At 45.7% G+C, this 23,173-nt stretch overlaps 1 protein-coding gene across 5 annotated transcripts in view; it reads left to right on the plus strand.

The window, feature by feature from the left end:
• RUNX1 (RUNX family transcription factor 1) overlaps positions 1–23,173 on the plus strand; it is a 246,527-nt gene that overhangs the window by 132,747 nt on the left and 90,607 nt on the right. For 4 of the 5 annotated variants that reach the window (XM_032865373.1, XM_032865370.1, XM_032865369.1 and 1 more), the window contains 2 exons: positions 16,781–16,819; positions 22,830–23,083. In XM_032865373.1, coding sequence (XP_032721264.1) covers positions 16,781–16,819; positions 22,830–23,083 — 293 coding nt within the window. The remainder of the gene's footprint in view (positions 1–16,780; positions 16,820–22,829; positions 23,084–23,173) is intronic. The other variant, XM_032865372.1, reaches the window with a different exon arrangement.

Genomic DNA, 23,173 nt, shown 5'->3' on the forward strand with positions numbered 1-23,173 from the left:
GTTCCAGGGAGCGCTGTACGAAATGAATGCAGAGTGAGAGTCTTATGAAGACTCTGGCGACCCTCTATAAGCAGGACAAGGAAGGGAGCATGGAGTTGGCCAAGTGTGAGGTCAACCCTGCCCTCGGTGGGCCTTTCTATGATCCAAGACAAGCTGGCCCCTTAGCATTTGGGAATTTAAGGAGCATAAAACCAAAAGGCATAAAGTATTTGGCTGGAATAATCTGTTGCATAATGCCTTGAAAATAAATAAGATGATACCTCTTGCCCCTCACCACACATGCACATACACACACACACACACACACACACACATACAGCCTGCACACACGCACAGGCCCTAAGAAGATCTATTAGGGCAGAAAGATCCATGACTGTTCCTCTTTCTTCAGAATTATAGATAAGCCTTTTACATACCCTGAATCATCCGTCACATTCAATGTATATGCAAAAGAAGTTCAAAGGCCACCTTGACAAAGGACTTTTGGAGAGAGATGATAAAATGTCTCTGATAAAACACACACAAAAGACTTTAGCAATAAAGACCTACCAATTAGGAAAGCAGGGCTTGGGCAGCGGGTGAGAAACCAACCGTGTTATCTACAGCGTCAGCACTCAAAGATAGTGGCTGGGAGCAGAAGGCGTTATCTGCTCCACAAGAAGAGAGATTGCAACTCCCCCGAACCATCCTGTCTCAAAGCCCAGGAAGCACCTTGCGGAGGACTTGGTGCAATATTCGCCGTCCCAGCCCTCGGTGACAGTTAAAATAGTGTCACAACAGAGCATTGAGCAACGGCCTTGCCGGATCAGCAAAGCTTGTGCTCCAGCCCACTTTTCCCCCTGGAGAGACAAACAGGACATTTGGGTGACACTTTTTGGTTCTCCCTTTGCTTTCAGTTTAGACCATTAATGCGAGGAAAGAGACATTCTTCCTTCCACCTTTCCAACAGAGTTTAAAAAAAAATCCCTTCCCAATTGACATTTCAGGCAGGAGATTAGTAATATTTACCGTTTGCATTTCACTGCGGTATTTTTGAGACTTTCAAAGGATTCCTCGTATCTCTCCTCAGAGATTTATTACATGGTCCCCACAACTTCTTCGGGGCCGGAGTTTAATTTATGTGATTGCAATCAGGAAACCGCTTTGAAAGGGAAGAAATCAATTTAGCTCTTCATGAGTTGTAAATTTTCTGTAAATAAAATTTCACAAGATCCTGTCTTTTTCTTTCTTTCTTTCTTTCTTTCCAACAAGTAACAACGTGGCTATTGGCACGGCGGCCAGTTTTGGGGAAGGACTCTAATGAAGAGATCAGAGGGTCCCAGATCTGCCACTGTTGCAGGACCTTGGAGAAACCACTCACTTCAGAGCTCCCTTTCTCTATTTTCTCATGAATGGAGCGTACGAAGCATTTGCTGAGGCTGTTTTCAACCACTCGACATGTTATTCCACAAAAGGGCAGCCTTCAAAACCTCTTCCCCCTGGTTTGTTTTGTAATGATCCTTTGCCCGTGATGACTGTGTTTGGTTTTTCAAAGTTCTTCAGCAGTTATGATTTACTTTGGACTTCTTGAGAACTTTGACAGTGGTGGGACTCTAGGACCAATGAGACCACTGAGGCTCGGGGTAGTTAGGAAGAGAATCACAGAGAGTTACACACTGAGTCACGTCACAAAATGAGTACCAAGAAAGAAAGAAAAAAGAACGGTTAGGCCAGAGGCTTTCAAACCTTTTCAAAGAGCAGGCGAGGGTAGGAAGAGAACTGTATGCATGACTCAGGAGTTGGATCAGCCAGTCAGAAGATGGGCTTCAGGATGCAATCCTTTCTCTCACCACTTGCAAAATTCTGTTTCCCACTTACTTGCTTCTATTTCTTCCTCTTCCCTTTCTTTAATTGTTATTGTAACAATAATAATCACTTTGTTCAGTTTACAGCGAATTAGTGGTTCACAATCTAGGTTTGGAAATCACTGTTCAGAACATTTTACACAGCAGTGTCCTGCCTTTTTTCTGAATCAGAAATCACGATGCGCTTCTCTGGGTTCCCAAACCACAGGTGCGGGCTGAGTTGGGTTCTCCTGTCGTGGGCTTCTCACTCTTTAGCGAGGCCCCCGAAGCTGTGCACTAAGAATGCACGGTCCTGAGAGTTAAGCCTTCCACCGGAGGCAGCTCGTGACCCTCAGGGCTTTGAATACACCATCAGGTCCTAATAAATAATGAATACTAATGACAATATTGAGACACCTATTTGCATTGTACTCCCAATAAAGTCAGAAGGAGAACTGGGGCTGCTCCCTAAAAATGGCATATGGCTCTCTAAATAAAGGGCTTTAATGCATTTTATATTTAAACTATAAGGCCATGGGCTCAAACCCAAATTGAGATGGACTTTTCTCCTTAAGTACATTCTGGAAAAGTCGCTGAAATATTTATCCATCTATCTGGGTTCAGTGTTTCTAAAGCAGCTCATTTCCTTGCACCACACATCTAGAGTGGACCTGTTTGCAAACCTCCCTTGAATCGGGCAGAGGCTACCTCTCAGGAACAAAGGCAGCCCTTTCAGAAAGTCATTGTCTAGAAGACTTCTCGCCTGAGACATATGAAGAACATTGTTTCTAACACGCACAATTCAGAGACTGATTTCTGTCTGCACCTGGTCAAATTCTTTCTTTCTGCGCTCTATCTCAATGAGGCCAAGTTGCTTAAACCTTGAAGCTGAAAGGGATCAGAGTTCCAAACTTAATAGGATTATTAAGAGGATTAGAGATGATAATGCATGGGAAGTCCCTGCCCCAAGACCTCTAACTCAGAAGTAGTTCGCTCATTGTTAGAGTCCATTATTATTTACCCAATAACACTTGCTAAGTCATCAGAACCTTATTAGCACTAATAAGGCTTTCCCTTTTGATGAGTCAATTCCCCAGCTTTCTCTGGTCTTGCAAGCTAGGATCACTCGCTCAGTGGGTCCCCCAGAGGTCAAACCATCTCATCTCTTGACTTCAGGTAGATGAACCCCCAAACCTGGTAAAGCCTAGCATAGTCAAAATACAATGCATCCACGAGCTGCTGTCAATGCTCTCCAGGTTGTTCCTGATAGGATAAATTATTTCCTCAACCTACTGAGTCGTATCTATGGTTATGCATTAGTGGTCTTTTTAAAAATAGAAAAGGCTCATATTTACTTTTAAAGATCCAGAATTTTGTCTCAGAGGGGAATTTAGCTTTTCTTGGGAATGCTGACTTAGAAGGCAAGTCACAAGGGCCTTTCTTCCTTCTGTTGGAAGCAAAATAAGCAGACCTCCCGCAAAGAGAAGGTTCTTGTTCGCAATTGCTGCTGCGTCGGGGGGTATATGTACTTTGAAATTCAATGTGCTAAATCTTAAAAACCAATAAAGAGAAGATTTTTTTTATAGAAGCTTTTTTTTTTTTTCTTTTAACCCTGGGTTTTGGGGCGGGGCACAGAGCTACTCGTTGAGCTTCAGGTGATCTGGTTGTTTCTAGATACTTAGCCACTTTTCTTTTTCAGTTCCAGATATGTCAAGCTTAGTAAAAACCAAGAGAACATTCCATATGTGCTGTAGCCTTTCTCTCCTTTGCGAATGCTGCTTCCGCATAGCTTCCTAGGTTGTGTCTGAATTTGTATCTAATTTTACTAGTAAGAATTCTAGAACACTTTTAAATATAAAGATCACTAGTAACAAAATAACGTTCTCATTAAGGAAATTTTTCTTCTATTGCTTTACCTTTAAGGCAATATCATGTTTTCTCTAAAGAAATGTCTTTGTTGGGGGGGGTGGTAATGATGACTCCAACCTTCATTTTTTACTAATCGGGGGGGGGGGGGGACACACAAAAGTGAAATTAAGTTTCCAAGTAATTTTATTTCCTTCTCAATACTAGTATCCAAGGAGTTAACCAGAGATCTTAATCCATTTCCACTCTAATTGGGAAGGGGGAAGGGTGTGGAAATCATTTCAGGAACCAAATGAAAATTGCTAGACTCTATGTGCCTGAGGCAAAAGAGAAGAAATGAAATCTCCTGTGGGCTTGGTTAGTGAGGGGGAAGAAATCTACATCTTGCACTTTACTTGATGTCGTCATTGCATTTGCCCCTGTTAAATCATGATCTCCAGAACAGCGTGGCACTTGAGAGAAAGGGTCTGCCCAGGTGGCTTAGATAGGATCCCCCAGGCAGTCTGGACAGTGTCCATCCTTCATTCAGCTCACCCTGGAGCTGGCTCCCTTTGACAACTCAGCCCCATGCGTGCAGACAAAAAGTGGGGTCCCTACTGGCATGTTTGCTAAAGTTTTCTTCTTTCCTCCTTAGAAGCCCACGTCATTACACAGTGTCCCCAGCAAAAGAGTTCTTGGCTAAACAAATCCTTTCTACTTTTAAGTGGTAAGGAAATACATTAGATCCAGGATCTCTTTCTCTAAAAAGTAAGATGCTCCCTAAGTGGAGAACTTGACGGTCATAGAACGTTCTAAAATTCAATGCTTTTTTAAAAACTCAAGTCCACATTTATTTAAATACTTTCTGCATGCCCTTTTTCAAAACTTACCCTAGAATGCTGTATTAACCACTATTGCTTTGAAACTCTTCATATGCATTTGAATTGTTTAAGGTAACTAGAGAAGCAAGAAAAATGGAAGCCCTTTTTAGTCACTAAACAGCAGCGCACTCATTGGTCTGGAGTTCAACTAGAAATGAACTAGAGTTCATTTGGGGCTCATTTGTCATCATGATAGAGCAGCCATCTGTTCCCTTTCTCTTCATATTAAAAAAAAAAAAAAAAAAACACCTGTCTCTCTGCAAAAATGTGTGGTAAAAAGTCTTCAAGTGTTGGGGCACCTGGGTGGCTCAGCCGGTTAAGCATCTGACTCCTAATTTCAGCTGAGGTCATGATCTCAGGGTTGTGAGATCTAGTCCTGAGTCAGCTCTGAGCTAGGTGTGGAGCCTGCTTAAGATTCTCTCTCTCCCCTGCCCCTCCCCTTGATCTCTTTCTCTAAAAAAAAAAAGGTGGGGGGAATCTTCAAGGGATGTTTGGATGCTTAATCATTTTAAATAATTTTTGGATGATCTCTGCATATTGTTTTCATTGTATATACATACAAGCATAACTTGGAAATTAGCTCACAGATGTTTATTTTTCAGATGTTTTTGTTTAATTTTGTTAAAAATTATTTTTGCCCTGCACTGTTAGTGGGAATGCAAGCTGGTGCAGCCACTCTGGAAAACAGTATGGAGATTCCTGAAAAAGCTGAAAATAGAGCTACCCTATGACCCAGCAATCATACTACTGGGTATTTACCCTAAAGATACAAATGCAGTGATCCAAAGGGGCACGTGCACCTGAATGTTTATAACAGCAATGTCCACAATAGCCCAACTATGGAAAGAACCTAGATGTCCATCAACAGATGCATGGTTAAGAAGATGTGATATATATTTTCATATATATATATATATATATATATATATATATATATATATATACTATGCAGCCATCAAAAAACCCCAAAGTCTTGCCATTTGCAATGACATGAATGGAGCTAGAGGCTATTATGCTAAGCAAAATAAGTCAGTCAGAGAAAGACAATTATCATATGATCTCTCTGATATGAGAAATTCGAGAAGCAGGGCAGGGGAGTCATGGGGGGAAGGGAGGGAAAAATGAAACAAGATGGGATTGGGGACAGAGACAAACTATAAGAGGCTCTTGATCTCAGGAAACAAACTGAGGATTGCTAGGCGGATGGAGGGGATAAGGTGGCTGGGTGATGGACATTGGGGAGGGTATGTGCTATGGTGAGTGCTATGAGTTGTATAAGACTGATGATTCACAGACTTGTACCCCTGGGGCAAATAATACATTATATGTTAAATAAATAAATAAATATATTTGTGTACTTAATAAATAAATAAATAAATAAATATTTTTAAATTATTTTTGCCCTTTCCCTCTACCTTTCAAGAACAGGTGATCTCTATAGAATTGGTACCATTTACTCATTCAAAAAAAAAAGTAGCAAAATTTGCTTTGATTTTTTTTTGAAAAATAGATTTAAAACAGCATTTTCCAAGGAAGCATATCAAAAAGTTTAAATCATATCAAAAAGTTTAAATCTTACCTAGCCACTTTTTGATTGAGAAATAAACAATGATGTGTCATAGGAAATCTCCATAAAAGTTTTTAACATCCCCTTCCATCATGTGTATGGTACACTAGTCATAAAAATGTGAGTATTACAAGAACATAATAATATAATATTAATGTAATCTGAAAATATGTAACCAACCATTGCAATGCAGACCTTAGAATTTTTATCTGTATTACAGACAGAAAATGTAATTATGTAATTAGAGAATAGAATGATCTCTTCTAGTATTGCTTTTTTTAAAACTGTTTTTTATTTCATACTACAACTGAAATTTTCAGGCTTTTGTGGAGCATGGTAATTCCATGTCCCCACAACAAAGCAGAGCGTGATAGTCTTAGCCCACTGTTTCATGTAAAATTCTGTTTTTCTAAATCTACGGAGAGCAGGATTAACATGAGAGGATCTGCCTTCTTATCAGAGTGTGGAGAACACTCTAAGACCAACATTTGGCAATTTATTACTTAATTGACCAATATAGATTTCTCAGCAATTCCTCATAGACCTACACTTCTTACTCCCTCTTGATTCTTAAGCAGATTCCCCTGTGGGGAACAGACAGTTGATTCACACCCAAGATTTATCTCAAGCTTCTAGGGTCCCTCTCTAATGATTTCTGCTACAATCATGGGAAATTTCTCTACCGTCTGAGGGGGGCCACAGAAAGGACAATTGCGTTAAGTTGATTCTGGGTTCCCCTTTTGCCGCCTTCCCACCCCACTCAAAATCCAAGTTCACTCCAGCACTATGCTGATGTAGGTCAACGCCCAGCCAGGTCAATTTCTCACAACTCCAAGTGGCATTTATGTGTAAATGTTCATGGTGCTGATCATCTTGTAGGCAAGAAAACTGAGGCTGGGCTGAGGTAGGTATCTAAGCGGCCCTGGGCCATCTGGCTAGTAGCACACTGAAGCCTCCTTTGAGGTGCGCCTCTACTGCTGAGTCATAAGTTGGGTGCTCCTGAATCAGATGCACCAGGGTTATGTTGGTTGCATGAACCATGACATCATTCATTCAATCATGCCATCAACAACTTCAAAACGTAACTTCTGCGGTTGGGAGGGAAGATTCACTTGATGATTCCATCCCATCATTTGAAGATACATATATTATATACATATATACTTGGCTGCCCTGTTACCCACCATGGTCTACATTTGATGTCATGTTGTCCCCCTCACTGCTCTATCAGCTCACAAGGGATCATTGGGCTCATTTTATCAAATTGACCTACACTTCCTCCCCAGCTCTCCTTCCTATGTCTAACAGTTCAGGAACTGGTTAAACGGACCTACCTAGTTATTTTTAAACATACATGTTGCATAGGGGAAAAAACATCATACCTTCCTATTTCATGATAGGAGAGGAAAGGTAAATCATAAACACGAGGAATAAAATACACTACTTCCCTGGGGGAGGAGACTTCACTGTGGAATGACACAGGAACGAGGCACGAGGCTCCTGTGCATTCTTTCCCACATTCATTCATAGACTTTTTTACTTTCCTTTAGTCAAATGGCACGTTGTTTCTCATCCATGGTGTCAGGAGTGGTTTTAAAGATAGTAACTGAATTTTAGCCTAAAGTAAAGGAGATTTAGAAGGTACAGCTGTTTTATAGACTCAAAACTTCTATCATCTTCTGGAAAGGTTTTCTGCTGTAACATTCCCCAGTGAGGGGACTCAGGACCATGGGAAAGCATATCAACTCACCTCCCTGTTGTGTAGATTCTGAGATGCTTCTTGATGCTTGGGTGCTTCCCACAGGGATAAAAGAGTATCATTCAAAGAGGAGACCAGTTTCATGCACAGAGAGTGGTTTTTCAGCCTTTCCCTGAAAACCACCTTCTGCCCATGACTAATGAGCCAAAGAAAATGTGGAGAAGATCCACATTCCTTCTAAGTCTCCACACATCAGCCTCTTGACCTCTGTGTTCAACCCACAAAACCAAGGGGTGGAACCCAGGTACATTTGTACTAAAGAGGTGCTTGGACCTTAAGAGGTTCCCAGCAGCCCCTGAGGATCCATGCAAGGAGGTAGAACCAGTGGTTTCTGTAACAGTTCTGGCCCCGTATCTTCTCCTTTGTTGTTTTCTCTGAGCACTGGAGGACAGAAAGGAGGATTCACTCCATAACTTAGACCAACAGCTGCCTCACCAGTTTGAACTATTAGTATATTTTTAACTAGAAGTCATCAGCAAATTGACATATTGAGTGTTACTTTGAAAAAAAAAAAATGCTCTTTCAAAATAAACCTGTTTATAGGAAGTGCTATTGGAGGATAAGTATCATTTAGCCACTTCGCAATTCTATTTTTAAAATCATGGTTTATTAAAAATAGAATTTCTTGTTCTAATCCATGTTGCTTATATGAAATTCATAGAAAACCAATTTTGTTGTAAAGGAAAGAGACAAGAGATGCTTCGGTAATCGTCTTCCACAGCTCATGGAAGCCCGAGCACTATTGCGTAGGCTGAGCCATTGGTGGCTGGTAGACATTAAGTGCAAGTGAACAATGCATGAGGTTGATCTGTGGTTCCTCCATGGCTATGAAGCTACAGCAGTGGTGTTGACCACGGCTTTTGCAGTTCAGTTGTAGTCTCTGTGTGTTCTTCTGCTTCTTTGTCAATCAAGTGATACTGTAATATGAATTCTGGACTTTGCTTCAGGACAGCCCAGAGAGAACGTATGGATCAGGAAAGATGCATTACTTAATGGCCTTCCCTGATAGCAAGGGTAAAAACAGGGTTCACATGAACTCTGGCCCAATAGTAGCAAAATTACTATGCAGAGGGAATTTTTGTCTTGAGGGGTCACTCTAGTATTGCGCCGTCCAAAACAGTAGCCACTGGCCACAGCCGACTCTTGAGGGCTTGAAACGTGGTCAGACTGAATTGAGAAGTGCTATCATTATAGAATACACATAGGACTTGGAAGGCTTAGCAAGAAAGAAAGGAGGGAAGGAAGGAAGGAAGGAAGAGAGGAAGGAAGGAAGGGAGGGAGGGAGGAAGAAAGGAAATATCATTGATTTTTATATTGATTCCATGTTGAAATAAAAATGTTTGAGATATACTGAGTGAAATAAAACATAGTATTAAAATTAATTTCACCCATTGCTCTTTACTTTTTTAATGTGGCTCCTAGAAAATTTTAAATTATGTAGATGCCCCACATCATATTTCTATTGGATAGTGCTGTTCCAGAATGAGAAAGACCACCCACATAGTTTGAATGAAACTTGTCAAGATCCAGTAAAGAAACTTGACTAGTGATAGGATAACAATATGAACCATCTTGCAACCTGGTTTTGATGGCTGGTCACAGCTGGGCGCTCCAGAGGCAAACTGCATGGGTTGAAATTGGGCCAATCACTAAATCTCTGTTTCTTCATAGTAAAGTGAAGGCAAGAAGGGTGGACCATTTGTTTCCAGAGGGTTAAAGGGAAGTATACGTGTAAAGCTTTTGGTGTCAGGTCTGTTAGAGGATGCACTGATAAACGGAGATTCTATTATCACAGTTGTCTTAGTTGGCTAGGCTGCTCTCACAAAATCCCCTCAATAGGGTGGCATCAACAATGGAAATTTATTTCTCACAGTTCCGGGGCTGGATGTCCAAGGTTAGGGTGCCCCGCACGGCCACACTGTGGTGAGAGCCGTCTTCCTGGCCTGCAGATGGCTGACTTCTCACTGTGTGCCCCATGAAGGGGAGAGAGAAGGAGAGAGAAAGCTCTCAGATCTCTTCTTGTAAGAGCACTAATCCCATCATGAGAACCCGCCTCTGTGACTTCATCTAAACCTAATTACCACCCAAAGTCCACACCTAATACCATCACATTGTGGGTTAGGGTTTCACCATATGAATAGGGGTGGAGGAGGGGGACATAAACATTCAGTCCATAACAATAGTTTGAAAAGCCAGATCAGAAATAGCTCTGATGTCAGTTTGCATTTGGCAATGTTGTTTAAGGAAACTTTTGGGAGAGTGCAGGTTCTTGTGTGCTCCTGGGTGCTGGGCACAGTGTTTGCTGGATATTGAGCAGGTGCTCTTGCCTTTTCTGAGAACAGGTTGAGAACTTGCTGGAGAGATGGGATCTCAGGTCCCACCTAAACTTGTTGAATCAGAATCTGCACTTAACCAGATCTCCAGGGGCTTCCAAAACACATTCGGTTTATGCCGATACTACCTAGAGATTCAAGAAGGAGGAAGCAGCCTCATCAGCAAGGTGTTCAAAATCTAGTGGTTATGTGTTGGCATGGGGGTGAGGGTGAATCAGAAGACAGTAAGACAATCATACAGTTGACATTAAGGGAGCCCAATCAAAGATATCTTTGCTCCCCAGTGATCCAGAACCAACTGTGGGACAGACAAAGGAGTCAGGAAGTCAGGGATTAAAATATCAGCTTTATCACCAAGGATTTTGGGAGCCCATGGCTCAGAACATGGCTTCTTGCCACGGAACCACAGAAATAAAGACTTAGTCATTAGCACACAGGCAGTGCTTCCCCAAAACAAAAAGGGGAGGGGAAAAGCATGCTCAGAGTACTAATTTTCTATTGCTGCCACACTACCAAATTACCACAAATTTAGCAGCTTACACCACACCCACTTATTAGCTCATAGCTCTGTGGGTCAGAAGTCCAGCTGGGCCCCAGGGAGTTCCCAGCTCAGACACAAGGCCACAAATCAAGGTGTTGGCCAGGCTGAGCTCTTATCTGGAGGCTTTGTGGGGGGAAATGCACTTCTAGGCTTCTACAGATTATTGGCAGAATGCAGTTCCTTAGGACTACAATAGGAGGTCCTGTTTCCATGCCGGTTATAGCCAGGGGTAACACACAGTGATTGCTCTCCATTCTTGCACGTGGCCCCCTCCATCATCCAGCCAACAATGCATGCACATCAGATCCTTCTCTACCCCATTTCTGCCCCAGTCTGAGGAAACTCCACTTTTAAAGGTCTCATGTGATCAGGTGAGGCCCCCAGATAATTGTCCTTTTGGTTGACTCCAAGCCAACTATCAGTGACATCGATCCCATCAGAAAAATTCCTTCTGCCATGTAACATAGCCAGGGTATGACACCCCATCCTATTCACAGTCTTACAGATTAAAGTGGGAAATCTTGAGGTTCTATTTTAGGATTCTGCCTACTATGCCTGGCTTCCATTCCCAAAGCTACTAACCAAGCAATTTAGTCTTTTATGATGGAGGATGAATGGGATTGTGGTAAGAGGCCAAGAAGTTTACACCGTAGAATGTCACTCCATATAGAAACTGGGAATGTCACTCCACACAGAAACCAGGAATGTCATTCCACATAGAAACCTGAAATCAGGGGCGCCTGGGTGGCTCAGTGGGTTATAAGCCTCTGCCTTCAGCTCAGGTCATGATCTCAGGGTCCTGGGATCCAGCCCCACATTGGGCTCTCTGCTCAGCGGCGAGCCTGCTTCCTCCTCTCTCCCTCTCTGCCTGCCTCTCTGCCTACTTGGGATCTCTCTCTGTCAAATAAATAAATAAAATCTTAAAAAAAAAAAAGAAAAGAAAAGAAAAGAAACCTGAAATCAACACTTCCCTCTTACCCACCCCACTCCTCAATGTATTCAAATAGCTAGAACACAAAGTAAAATACAGTTCAGTGGTCATTCAGAGGTCATGGAGAACATGAGGAAGCATATATTTGATCCTTGAGAGAAAATTTCATCTGAGGCACAGACATCACCTTCAAGATGGTGATGGAAGGTAGCCCTTAATCCTGTAGGACTGTGCAGAAGAGCTGGTTCTGAAGTTGGGGTGCATTCTGTGATGGAGTTTGCAGAGCAGTGAGTGGTATGGCGGATCAATCTGGAAGTACTATATGAAATTAATATAGGCTCCCTTGTGGGAGACCTTTGCAGACCTTTGCAGGGAGACCTGGTAAAAGGCCATAAGAACCTGAACCAGAAGGATGGCAATAGGGACAGAAAAGGGGGATAAATTATAGCAAAGTAACCAAAAACAGGACTCAGCAGCAGATTGGATGAGCTCAAAGATAAATTCATGGATCCAGCTTGGAAATCAGGAGGAGGAGGATGCCATGAGCAAAGCAAGAAAAGCTAGTTGGGGTGGGACCTGATGAGTATGACCTTCGGTAAAATGCACACAGCAAATGTTAATTTCCTCACGCGTCTTCCATCCTCAACACACACACAAACACAAACACACACACATCTCAACTTTGGGCTTTCCCTCTCTTGGCCATTCTGCCTTTCTCCTCCCTCCTCCACAAAGCACCTACCACCCCCTCCCTACATCCATTCGCTGCCCCTCGTTCTCTGCTCCACTGAATGTCTTCTAGCAAAGGTCACCATGCCTCCCCTAGAGACAAATCCAATGTAATTGTTTCAGTCCTCATCTCCATGGCCCCTCCTTGGCCTTGGCCTTTGAGACATGCCTTTCCTCTCAAAATTCCCATGTCCTTTTGTTTTAAAGACTCTATTCTCTCCACACCAGAGCCTGGGGGTGGGGGGGGGGGGGGGCGGGGGAGACTCAGTGGGTTAAACCTCTGCTTTCTGCTCAGGTCATGATCCCAGAGTCCTGGGATCAAGCTCTGCATCAGGCTCTCTGCTCAGCAGGGGGCCTGCTTCCCCCCTCCCCCTCTACCTGCTTCTCTGCCTACTTGTGATCTCTCTCTCTTTCTCTGTCAAATAAATAAATAAATAAAGACTCTATTCTCTCCTCTTTCTCCTCCTAGCTCAGTCTCCTTGGTGGTTCCACCTTTTTCTAATCAACTCCTTAGATGTTGATGGTCTTGGACTCTGTCAATGCTCTCTCTCCCCAGACACAGTCTCTGTACAATGTGAAGCCATTGTAGATATGTGAGGACCTCTGTCCTCAATTCCCGGCCATTTTCCCCACCACTACCCACAGCTCCATTCTATTCATCCAAAGCCGGATTCTCGTGTCTACCTCCACACCCCTCCTCTTCTGGTCTTCTCTACTGCTGGTCATGGCACCTGGGCCAGAAGTGGGGAAAACTCTCTTCTCCCACTACCGCCCCCTCTTCCATCTCCATTGTTCCCACCTGAACACAGATGTTCACAATTCCTTGTGTGACAACCACAGTAGCTCCCTCCTCCTCATCTCTATCCCCTCCCACTCACCTATCCACCTCTGACAGATTTACTTCCCTCTAACATGTATTAGTCATGTTGTTCTCCACATTTCAAGGCTTTCATAGAAGCCATTGCCCTCACACTGACTGCAAATTTCTTCAGGTTTGTACGCTGCCTGTGACCTGTGTCATGGTGAGCACACTGATCGCAGGCTCACACTCCGACTAACTATACTAACACTATCATGTGGCTCTATTTCACAAATTCACATCTTTTCCTGCTGACCCTTCCACCAGGAGCACCTTCTCCCCTATCCCCTCCCACCTCCCCAAACCCTTCCTCCAGCCCTGCCAACCACCTGATAAAAGCCTACCTAGCCTCCAGGAGTCACATTAAGTATCACCTTTACTATGAAGGGAGGCCTTCCCAAGCCCACCAGGTGGTATGATCTTTTCTTTTTCCTGTATCTCCTCCCACCATCTTCCTGGAGCCCTGACAGTCCATGGACACTCAGTAACACAATTACACTCCATTCTTCTCCTCTGTCCTCTGTTACCAACTAGCCTAGCACTCTGCCTGGCACATAGAAAGCTTTAGAGAACTGCTGAGGGAAGGCGATCAGGTGCTTCATATCTGGGGAAGTCCCAAAGATGTCATTTTGAAGGAGTGGAGGCAGGAAAGGATGAGGGAATTATTTAATATTTATTAAGAATTTAAAAGCTAGGGATGCCTGGGGGTGCTCAGTGGGTTAAGCCTTTGCCTTTGGCTCAGGTCATGATCCCAGGGTCCTGAGATCGAGCCCTGCATGGGGTTCTCTGCTCAGCTGGGAGCCTGCTTCCCCTTCTCTCTCTGCCTGCCTCTCTGCCTACTTGTGATCTCTGTCAAATAAATTTTTTAAAAATCTTTTAAAAAAAGAATTTAAAAGCTAAACGGACCTTGACTTGCTCCTCAAACTCTGTGGATGGCCAGAAATAACTTCAGACTGTGACTCCTAGACATTTGAGATTTGCAGTGTAAAGAATTTCAGGGATAGTGTCTAATGGAGATGATGAAACAGGGGAGGATCAAACTGACAGATGAGATTAGAGCTTAATTTGTCAGAGCTCTACCAAGGATACCCATGAAAATACAGAGCTGTGGCCAGAAAGAAACACAGCTCATCACGCACTCAGACCCGTATGTGGACATCCATGTGTGTGCACATGCACACATGAGCAGAATACAGTGACTCCTAAAACTTCGGAGTGCGAGGTTCCTCATGAGTAAAATGGAGATGGTAATGGTGTTGTGGTAAGGATTCATGGTGTTGTTGCAGCAAGTTATATAAAAGCATTTTGGCCAGTACCTGGCACTTAGTAGCATTCAGTGAGAGGAAGAGAGAAAGAAAGAAAGGCATGGATCCATGGGAGAGAGCTGGAGGGTAGGGGAGCCAAATTGAAGTCTTGCAGCCATAAACACCCAAGACATATCCTCTCTTACAGTTTAGGTTCTAGCATCTTTAACAACTCTTTGGGCAAATGACTGCCAACCTGCACAGGTGCCACCTCACCTGCAGACCTCCCCTGCCCCTCCCCAGCTTCATGGTGTGGCCTCAGGTGGCCTCAAGCCTACCGACACAGGACAAAGTAGGGCCACTTCCAACAGACAACACACTTTTGCCCTTGTTTTTAGGTTAAAAAAAAGTGGGTTTTTCTCTCAGAACCAGTGAAATATTAGGTGTGTAAACAAAACATTTGCTTTTCTACTTTGCTCCTTCTGTATCTCAGCCTCTGACATGGAAAGGCTTCTGAGGGTCTCATGAAAGACTTTCCAGGGTGGTTTCTAGAGACTTTCTACTGGGTCTCTTTAATATGAATTTGGCTGCCTGGTTGGTATTACTGTTGTGGATTCCTCCCCATGCTTATTAAAAGTGAACTTACTAACTTCAGGGTACATTTGATATTTCTTACCTTATCATTCATAATTAGTGCAAATGATTTTCCCCTGCTCTGTTTTTTTAAATCTGTATGGAGTTATTTTATGTATATGCAAACCACAATCTTGGTGTTTTGTTTTGTTTTGTTTTGTTTTAAGGATGCTCCTTGGAGACAGTACCTATTTAATTGCTTGAATCTTTCATCATAGGGCAGTCTTGCAGAACCCCTTATTATTCTAGTTGCTCTTTTTGCTTTGGCAAAAAATATAAGACTGAGGAGCTGTAAATCTTGTTCTCCTGCCTATTTAAACAGCGTCTGGAAATCTGAAATAATTACCTCCTTTCTTTGTTTGAAAAAAATTTTTTAAGATATATTAATATTGTGGAGTAAAGTTGAAAGCTTTAGGTCTGCAATTTTTGAAATGCTCAAATCCTAAGGCTTTGAAAATGGTGTATCTTCCATGTTAATCATTCAGTGCTGAGCACTGTCATATTGGAGGCTGACCCAGTAATTTCAAGATCAGAACAATGCATGTAGATTTGCAAAGGAAAGAGAAGTAGCTTCAGATGACTTTACTTAATGGGTTTACCTATAACTGTATATGCAGCAGCACATAGTAAGTAATTAATATATGACCATTATCATATGATGGTTATTTTCAGTAACAACTGACATCATTATTTCAAGAATGTTATTGTTATTTCAAGAATGAGAGGTTTCAGGGCGCCTGGGTGGCTCTGTTGGTTAAGCGACTGCTTTCAGCTCAGGTCATGATCCTGGAGTCCCGGGATCAAGTCCCGCATCGGGCTCCCAGCTCCACGGGGAGTCTGCTTCTCTCTCTGACCTTCTCCTCGCTCATACTCTCTCTCACTGTCTCTCTCTCAAATAAATAAATAAAGTATTTAAAAAAAAAAAGAATGAGAGGTTTCAGTATAAACAATCTGCCTCCTTAGCATAGGGAAGGAGAGTAAGCAAACAAGGAGGAAATATTTCTAAACTGTCTTATTGGAAGTAAGTTATGATAATGTTTACCTATCGGGTTTTTTCTTTCAAAAGATGTATTCAAAATTATTTATCCTCGTGGCTTAAAAAACTTGTTTTTACTTCTTGCAGTTCAGTTCTGCTCTAATACCAATTTTCAAGTGTTTTGGCATTAAGTTAGGGTTTGGTTTTAATTTCACCTTGAATTCTGATTCACTTTTACATTCTCCAAATGTATTTCTGATATTCATATCACATTAGCATCAAATACAAGGCTTTAAAAAGGTGATTGTATGAAAGATAAGGATTCAGCCTAGCCAGCAGTGGAAAATATTTGTTAAAGTCCCCTATAACCATGTGCAAATGTAACAGTTCATTTGTTATTTGCTGGTTTACTGTTTTAAGCTATCCCTGTGCCAAAGCCGACAATATACTATAAAAATCTCCAGTGCTAAAAAGTGTGAAGGGCAATCGTCCAACAACAAAAAATTAAAATTAAAATTAAAAATAAATGGCAGAAATTTAGTTTTCATACTTGCGTGTATTACTATTAGAATAAAATTCATCAACTATCAATAAATTTGGTGTTTGCCGTCAGCATATTTATACAATTATTTTTATTTTCCTACTTTCTGTTCTTTCAGAATGTGTACACGGAATGAATCCATCTAGAGATGTTCACGGTATGTTGGATTCCAAATTATATTTTAAATAAAATATGCACATTCTTATGTGCATATAGATGATTTTTATCTGTGTGAATCTATAAGTAACTTATGACATAAATTAGCCAAATAATTGAGGCTCCTTTTTTTTTGCTGATTCAAAAATACTTAAAAGCTGTTCTTCGTATTGTAAATATCAAACCATATAAAACCTTCCAATGAAACTTTAAATGATACCCTCAGTACCGCAGAGTAGTTTACCATAGGTGTATTCTGCTGTTATTAAATGACTCTACATGACTCTCTGAAAAAAAAAAAATAGAGTTTGGCTTCTATCTGTTATAACCTAGTTTATTACTTTTGTTACTGCAGTGGCAATGCAAAACTTTTGTGAGGGTAAAATGTTTACTAAGCATCCTAAATTTGAAAGAAAATTAATTTTAAAAATTTCTCAGTTTGCTACTTGGGAGCTGCAGGATTATGGTGAACAGTTCACACATGAAGCACCACATCCTATGAAAACATTCATATGGAGGAAGGATATGGTGACAGAACGAAAGAATCCTGTCCCCAAAGTAATTAGATTCCAAAATTAAAATAATCTCAAAGCCACGTCAGAGGGTGGGGGGGAGAAGGATGTTTAAATTCTAATGTTGAAAAACGAGACCCTGTGTACAGCAGGTTATTTGCACAGACGTTAACACATTACTCTCTTCACAAAAATATTCTCCATCCTTGTGGCATTATATCAACCGCACCAGTTTGGTCCAGAAACACCAGCCAAATACATTCTCTGGTTTTTATTTCATTGAAATGGTCCACTGAGATAGAAAAAATTTTCTTCTAGAAATATGGCATTTTTAGAAATGTAATCTTAGAAATATGTTACTCACAGAGGAGAATTTTGATTTAAGAGAATGGTTGAGATTCTAATCTTATTTTTAGGCATATTTTGTTTTTGAGAGGGTTTTAAAACAGCAAAAGTGTAAAATATTTAGGTAATTTCTGAGACCACTTTGTTTTATATTTACCTTAAGTTGAAGAAGAACGTCAAGGAGCTGTTATTTTTCCCAATGAAATTGATATTTTTCTTCCAACTAATCAAATAGTACTTTAAAATTTCCCTGTGAAAACTTACATTTCATTCCTGTTATGAGCACTATTGGAGTTTCCCCCACGCAGCAAATTTGGAAAAATCCGTCTTACAGCATCCGCCCAACACATCGCTTCGTTGTTGCTTTTTTTTTTTTTTTTTTTTTTGTATTATGACAAGAGTAAATTTTACTATTATTCCAGGAGTGAATGTGGTAATGTTTCCTTTCCTTTCTTGGAGAGGCAGAGGAAGGGAAATTCTATATTGCCGCTAAAATGGACTCTTCCGATGGGAAGGAACTTTTCATTTCGTATGCGATGATGAACTTTGTAAGGTCTGTAAAAAGTCTTTCAGACTAAGGGACTCCAGGTACGCCTTAGCTGAGCCTCACGCTGCCTGCTTTCCATTGATTTTAGTTCCTCGACAAGGAAGATTGCTGCATTTTGTTTGTTTCTTGTTTTTAAGTGTGCACCGCAAGCTGCACTTAGAGCCAGCGCAGGTCCCAGGAACCTTAAATGCGTGGCGGCCGGATTTAGAATAAATCAGTAAAAGATTTTCCTGCTCATATCATCCTTGTCGATGTTCAAACTCGACATTTATTGGTTGATATTCGGCTGAGCAGCGCCAACGGTGCTGCGCTTGAAGGGTAAACTTGATTCATCTATCCCTGTACCTCTTTTAGGGAAAGGAACTTGACCCCTCCAGGGAGATCGCCGCAGAGAGTCCGACCCGCAGCCCCTCGCAGGGTTTAGGGTTTCAAACCGCCCAAGCCCCACAGGACCCTTCTTCTCTGACCTTTCCGCAGGGCGAATTACCCCAGTCCGCTATATCCCCCAAATAGAGCCCGTTTTCGCCTCTGCCGAATTTTTGTGCACCCTCTAGGTCCGCGGAGGTCCCTGGGGATGCACTGTGGCGGCGGTCCCCAGGAGCGCTCGGTGCGCTCTTACAGCGATGTGTCTGAGCCGCGGTAAAGGGGTTTAAGTCGCCCCAACTCGTCCCTAGGACCGGCAGCGTCCGAGCCCTGCCGGGGGCCGACAGAAAGGGAGGCTTGGCCACTGCGCAATAGTTGGAATCGCTGCGCCAAGGTGGAGAAGGGACTTTTGTGGGTCTTTACCCCTGAAATGCGGCTTCTTCAAAATCATTTTTAAAGAAAAAATGAAAAGCAGTTTTCGGAGACCCCAGACCCATGAAAACAAACAAAATGCAGCAAGTTGCTGGTTGTTCTCGGGAGTGTCCCGGGTGTCCGGCAGAGGAGCGAGGGGACGGCCCACCTGGGGAGAAGCTCGGAAGGGCAGGAGGGAGCCGAGGCCTCGGGCTGGGGGACGGTGCCGCGGACGCCAGGAGCACCCATGGTGGCGAGCTGGCCGACCGCGCAGTGCGTGCATAGGGGTTTCGGGAAAAGACTCTGATGCGGGCAGGTCAGGACAGCGCGGACCCCAGCGGAAGGGTTCCTGCGCCACCAGCTCCGCCGCCCGGGATAGTAGGGGCGGGAAGCGGCCGATTCCAGTCGTTTCTCCTCAAACTGGTGTTGCTACAAGAGCGACCCAAAGGCCAGGGGGAGGGCGGCAGAGTCCCGCGCCATCCGGGGCGTTCCCGGGCGCCCGGGGCGGCAGCGAGGACTGCTGCTGCCCCCTGGCGTCCGCCCCGAGCCCGCGGCCCGCAGGGCCTCCTACGGGACCGGCGCCAGCCTCCCGGCGGCTCCGCGCAGCCCTTGCGGCCTCTCTAGCCCTGGGGCAAGGGAAGCAGCCTGGGCGCCCGGGAAGGGCCTCCCCGGCAGGCCCGCCCTGACCGACGCATCCGTTAGGCCCCAGCCGCAGAGCCCGAGAAGAATTCGGCGCGACGGCGGCCCCAGCACCCTAGCCGCGCGTTCGCAGTGGGGAAGGAGGCGGCGGGCGGGAGGGGCCCCACGGGGGGACGCAGGACGGGATCCCCCACACTCTCGGGAGTTGAAGAGGATGTCTCTCTCCGTGTTGAGGGTGGGGTGAGAGCCCTCACCCCGGTGATGATGACCCCACAGCGGGGGTGGGGGCGGAGTGGGTCCCCGGGGAGCTAGGGAGCCCCTCGGCAGGCGGGGGTGGGGGTTAGGGGGGAACGGGCCTTGCGAGCCGGGGTGGGGCCTTTCTAAGCTCCGCGAAAATGCCCCCGGCGCCGCAGGGACGGACGCTGGGGAAGTTCCCGCCCGCGCGCAAAGCCAGGGTGGGTTCAGCACCCCGGGCCGCTCTGGCGCGCGGGGGCGGGGAGAGGAGCCAGAGCCGTTTCCGGGGAGCCGGAGGTGGGTGCAGGGCTCGGCGACCTGGGCCCAGCGGTGGGCTTTCAGTGCCGCCTGCGGGGGAGCCGACGCTCCCAGAACAGGGAAAGAGCCCAGCGGATGCTTTCAACTTTCCCGGAGCTTGTTCTTTGGGGTCTTTTCTGATCCCGACACTCCTTTGCTCGCCGCGAAGCACACTCACACTGAGTGGGGAGCGCTGCATAATTAAGCCGCAGCCCAGACGCGGTGAAAAATACCAATTAAAGAAAACAAACCAAGAGAGAAAACTAAAAACACAAAACCATGTTGTGGAGACCGAGAACCGTCTGGCCTCACTAAATGAATCAGCGCCACTTCTCTACGGCTGCCCACCCGGCTCTGGTGCGGCGCGGAGCCACTCTGCGGCCGGGCCCTCGGCCCTCCAGCCCCCTCGCGGCCGAATCCCACCCACGCAGAGGAAGCAGAGGCTCGGCCGTGGGTGGCCGCGCAGGGCCTGAGGCCGCCCCGGGGCTCCCGCGCCGGTCCCGGGAGCCTCGCGGCGGCCGCTGCATCTCCAGGGAGCAAGGGGCGCCTCCGTCAGGCTGGTCTCCGGCCCCGGGGCCGTTCCGGGCACAGCGCGCGGCCCAAGCCCTCCCTGGGCCAGCCGGCCTCCTCTCTTTCCACATCCTCGGTCTCCAGACCGCGGCCGCCTGTGGCGCCGCTGCGCACTGCAGCCCCGGGCGGGCGGCCGCGCGACTGTGCATGTGTGCAAAGACGCAGGGCCGCGGTTCGCACCAGGGCGGGGCCTCGGGCGAATGTGTGAGTGTGTGCGTGTGCGTGCGTGGATGCGGGTGCGCGGGGAGAGCGGGGAGGCCGCGGTAGCCTCGGACTCTCCGCGGGGGCTGCGTACAGTAGCGCGCGGCTGCGGCGGCGGCGGCGGCGGGGGCGCGCGGGCCAATTCCAGGAGCCCGCGGCCGTGAGCCGCGCCCTGGCTGATACCGGAAAGGCCTGTGATTGGCCGGCGGCCGCCCCTATGCAAACGAGCTGAGGGAATGGAATTCCTCGGGCCGGGCTTACAGTAAAAGCACGTTCATTTCCAGGCACTCTCATTCATAGAGCCAGCGGGCGCAGGCAGGACGGGCGCCCCGCGGCCGGACCCAGCCAGGGCACCACGCTGCCCGGCCTTGCGCCGGCAGGCACCTCTTCCTGGGGCTCCTGGGGACGCCAGAAGACAGTCAACCCTTGCTGCTTCTTCTTGACCTGCGTTGGAGCTACGATTTTTTTTTTTCTTTCTCTTTCTTGAATGAATTGGTTTCTTGGCTGGCTGTTCAACTTCTTTCCTGCCCGTGAACTTTTCCCCGGTTGTTTCCTTTGACAACTGCAGGAGAAAGTGTGCTGTGCTTCGGGGCAAGCCGTGAAGTTGCGTGTGCGTGGCAGTGTGCGTGGGAGTGTGACTGCGTGTAAAATTCGAGCCACCCCGTCTGTTTCGATCAGCGCTGCGGAGCCTCTCAAGGCCCGCTCCACCTGCTGCGGTTCCGCGGTGATCGTAGGTATAGGTGCGTCCCGGCATTTAACCGGCTGGCGCTGGGGCGACGTTGGAGGAAGATCATCTCGCTACTGCCCAAGTCGGGCTGACTCACCGAGTCGATGTAGACAGTGGCTGGCTTCGGAAGAGTGCGTGTCTGCGTGCGTGTGACTCGGCTGCTGCTCACTCCCACCAACCACAGGATCAGCCACAAACTTAACCAACATCCCCAAACCCGAGTTCTCAGATGTGGAGAGCTGTACTCTGAGTGTCATCGACTTGGACTTTTTTTTTTTTTCTTCAAGATTAGCTTTTCTTTGAAAAACTGAATTTTCTGAACTGAGCGTTTTGCCAGAATTTATTAAGAGAACATGACAAGTATTTCTAGCCCAGCCCTTCTTCAACTACTGAAGATTATTTTCAAGGCTACTTAAAAAAAGAATCAGCAGCGAACATTAATGGATTTCTGTTGTGTTTAAATTCTCTACAGATTGAATTGTAAATATTTTATGAAGTAGAGCATATGTATATATTTATATATACGTGCACATACATTAGTAGCATGACCTTTGGAAGTAGCAGCTCTTGCTTTTGAGGACCGAAGCCAGTTTTGCATGATGAAAGTGGCTCTGTGTACGGACGACACTCGTATATTTTGTGTTGTACTGGGACTTTAGACAAAACTCACCTGAAAAAAAAAAAACTGACAGGCGATTTACTACTGGAACTTCCAAATTATGTATTTGCTGGTCCTTTTGCTCTCCATATAAATATTTTAGTAAGTGTATGGGAATTTTGCCTCCGGGAACTTTTTTTTGTTTGTTTTAACAGCCAGAGACTGAAGTTAAACTCTCAAAGCAAGACTCAGAAGACAGTTTCCCTCGGCATTTGACTTTGGATTCTAGTCGCCCAGTTTTTAAAGCTTTAAGCTGTCGGTTGCTAGGAGCCCTGCCGGGTGTAAGGCTGACAGGCATCACAGAACTCCCCCCGCTCCTGGACTGTTAGTAACTTGGTCTCCCGCCTCCCCCCAGTCCCCTTCCCCCCGCAGCAATAAAGGCCCCTGAACTTGTATGTTGGTCTCCCTGGAGCTGCTTGCCGAAGATCCGCGCCCCTGTCGCCGCGTGGTAGGAGCTGTTTGCAGGGTCCTAACTCAATCGGCTTGTTGTGATGCGTATCCCCGTAGATGCCAGCACGAGCCGCCGCTTCACGCCGCCTTCCACCGCTCTGAGCCCGGGCAAGATGAGCGAGGCGCTGCCGCTGGGCGCCCCGGACGCCGGCGCCGCGCTGGCCGGCAAGCTGAGGAGTGGCGACCGCAGCATGGTGGAGGTGCTGGCCGACCACCCCGGCGAGCTGGTGCGCACGGACAGCCCCAACTTCCTCTGCTCCGTGCTGCCCACGCACTGGCGCTGCAACAAGACCCTGCCCATCGCTTTTAAGGTACTCGGCCCGGAGCGGGTGGCGGGAGGACAGGACAGGCGAAGGCCGGCGGAGGCCGGGGGCGATCCGGGAGGGCAGCGGCCAGGCGGG

Source organism: Lontra canadensis, unplaced genomic scaffold, assembly GCF_010015895.1.
Source record: "Lontra canadensis isolate GAN:19392208 unplaced genomic scaffold, GSC_riverotter_1.0 scaffold29, whole genome shotgun sequence".
In the NCBI taxonomy this organism is placed as follows: domain Eukaryota; kingdom Metazoa; phylum Chordata; class Mammalia; order Carnivora; family Mustelidae; genus Lontra; species Lontra canadensis.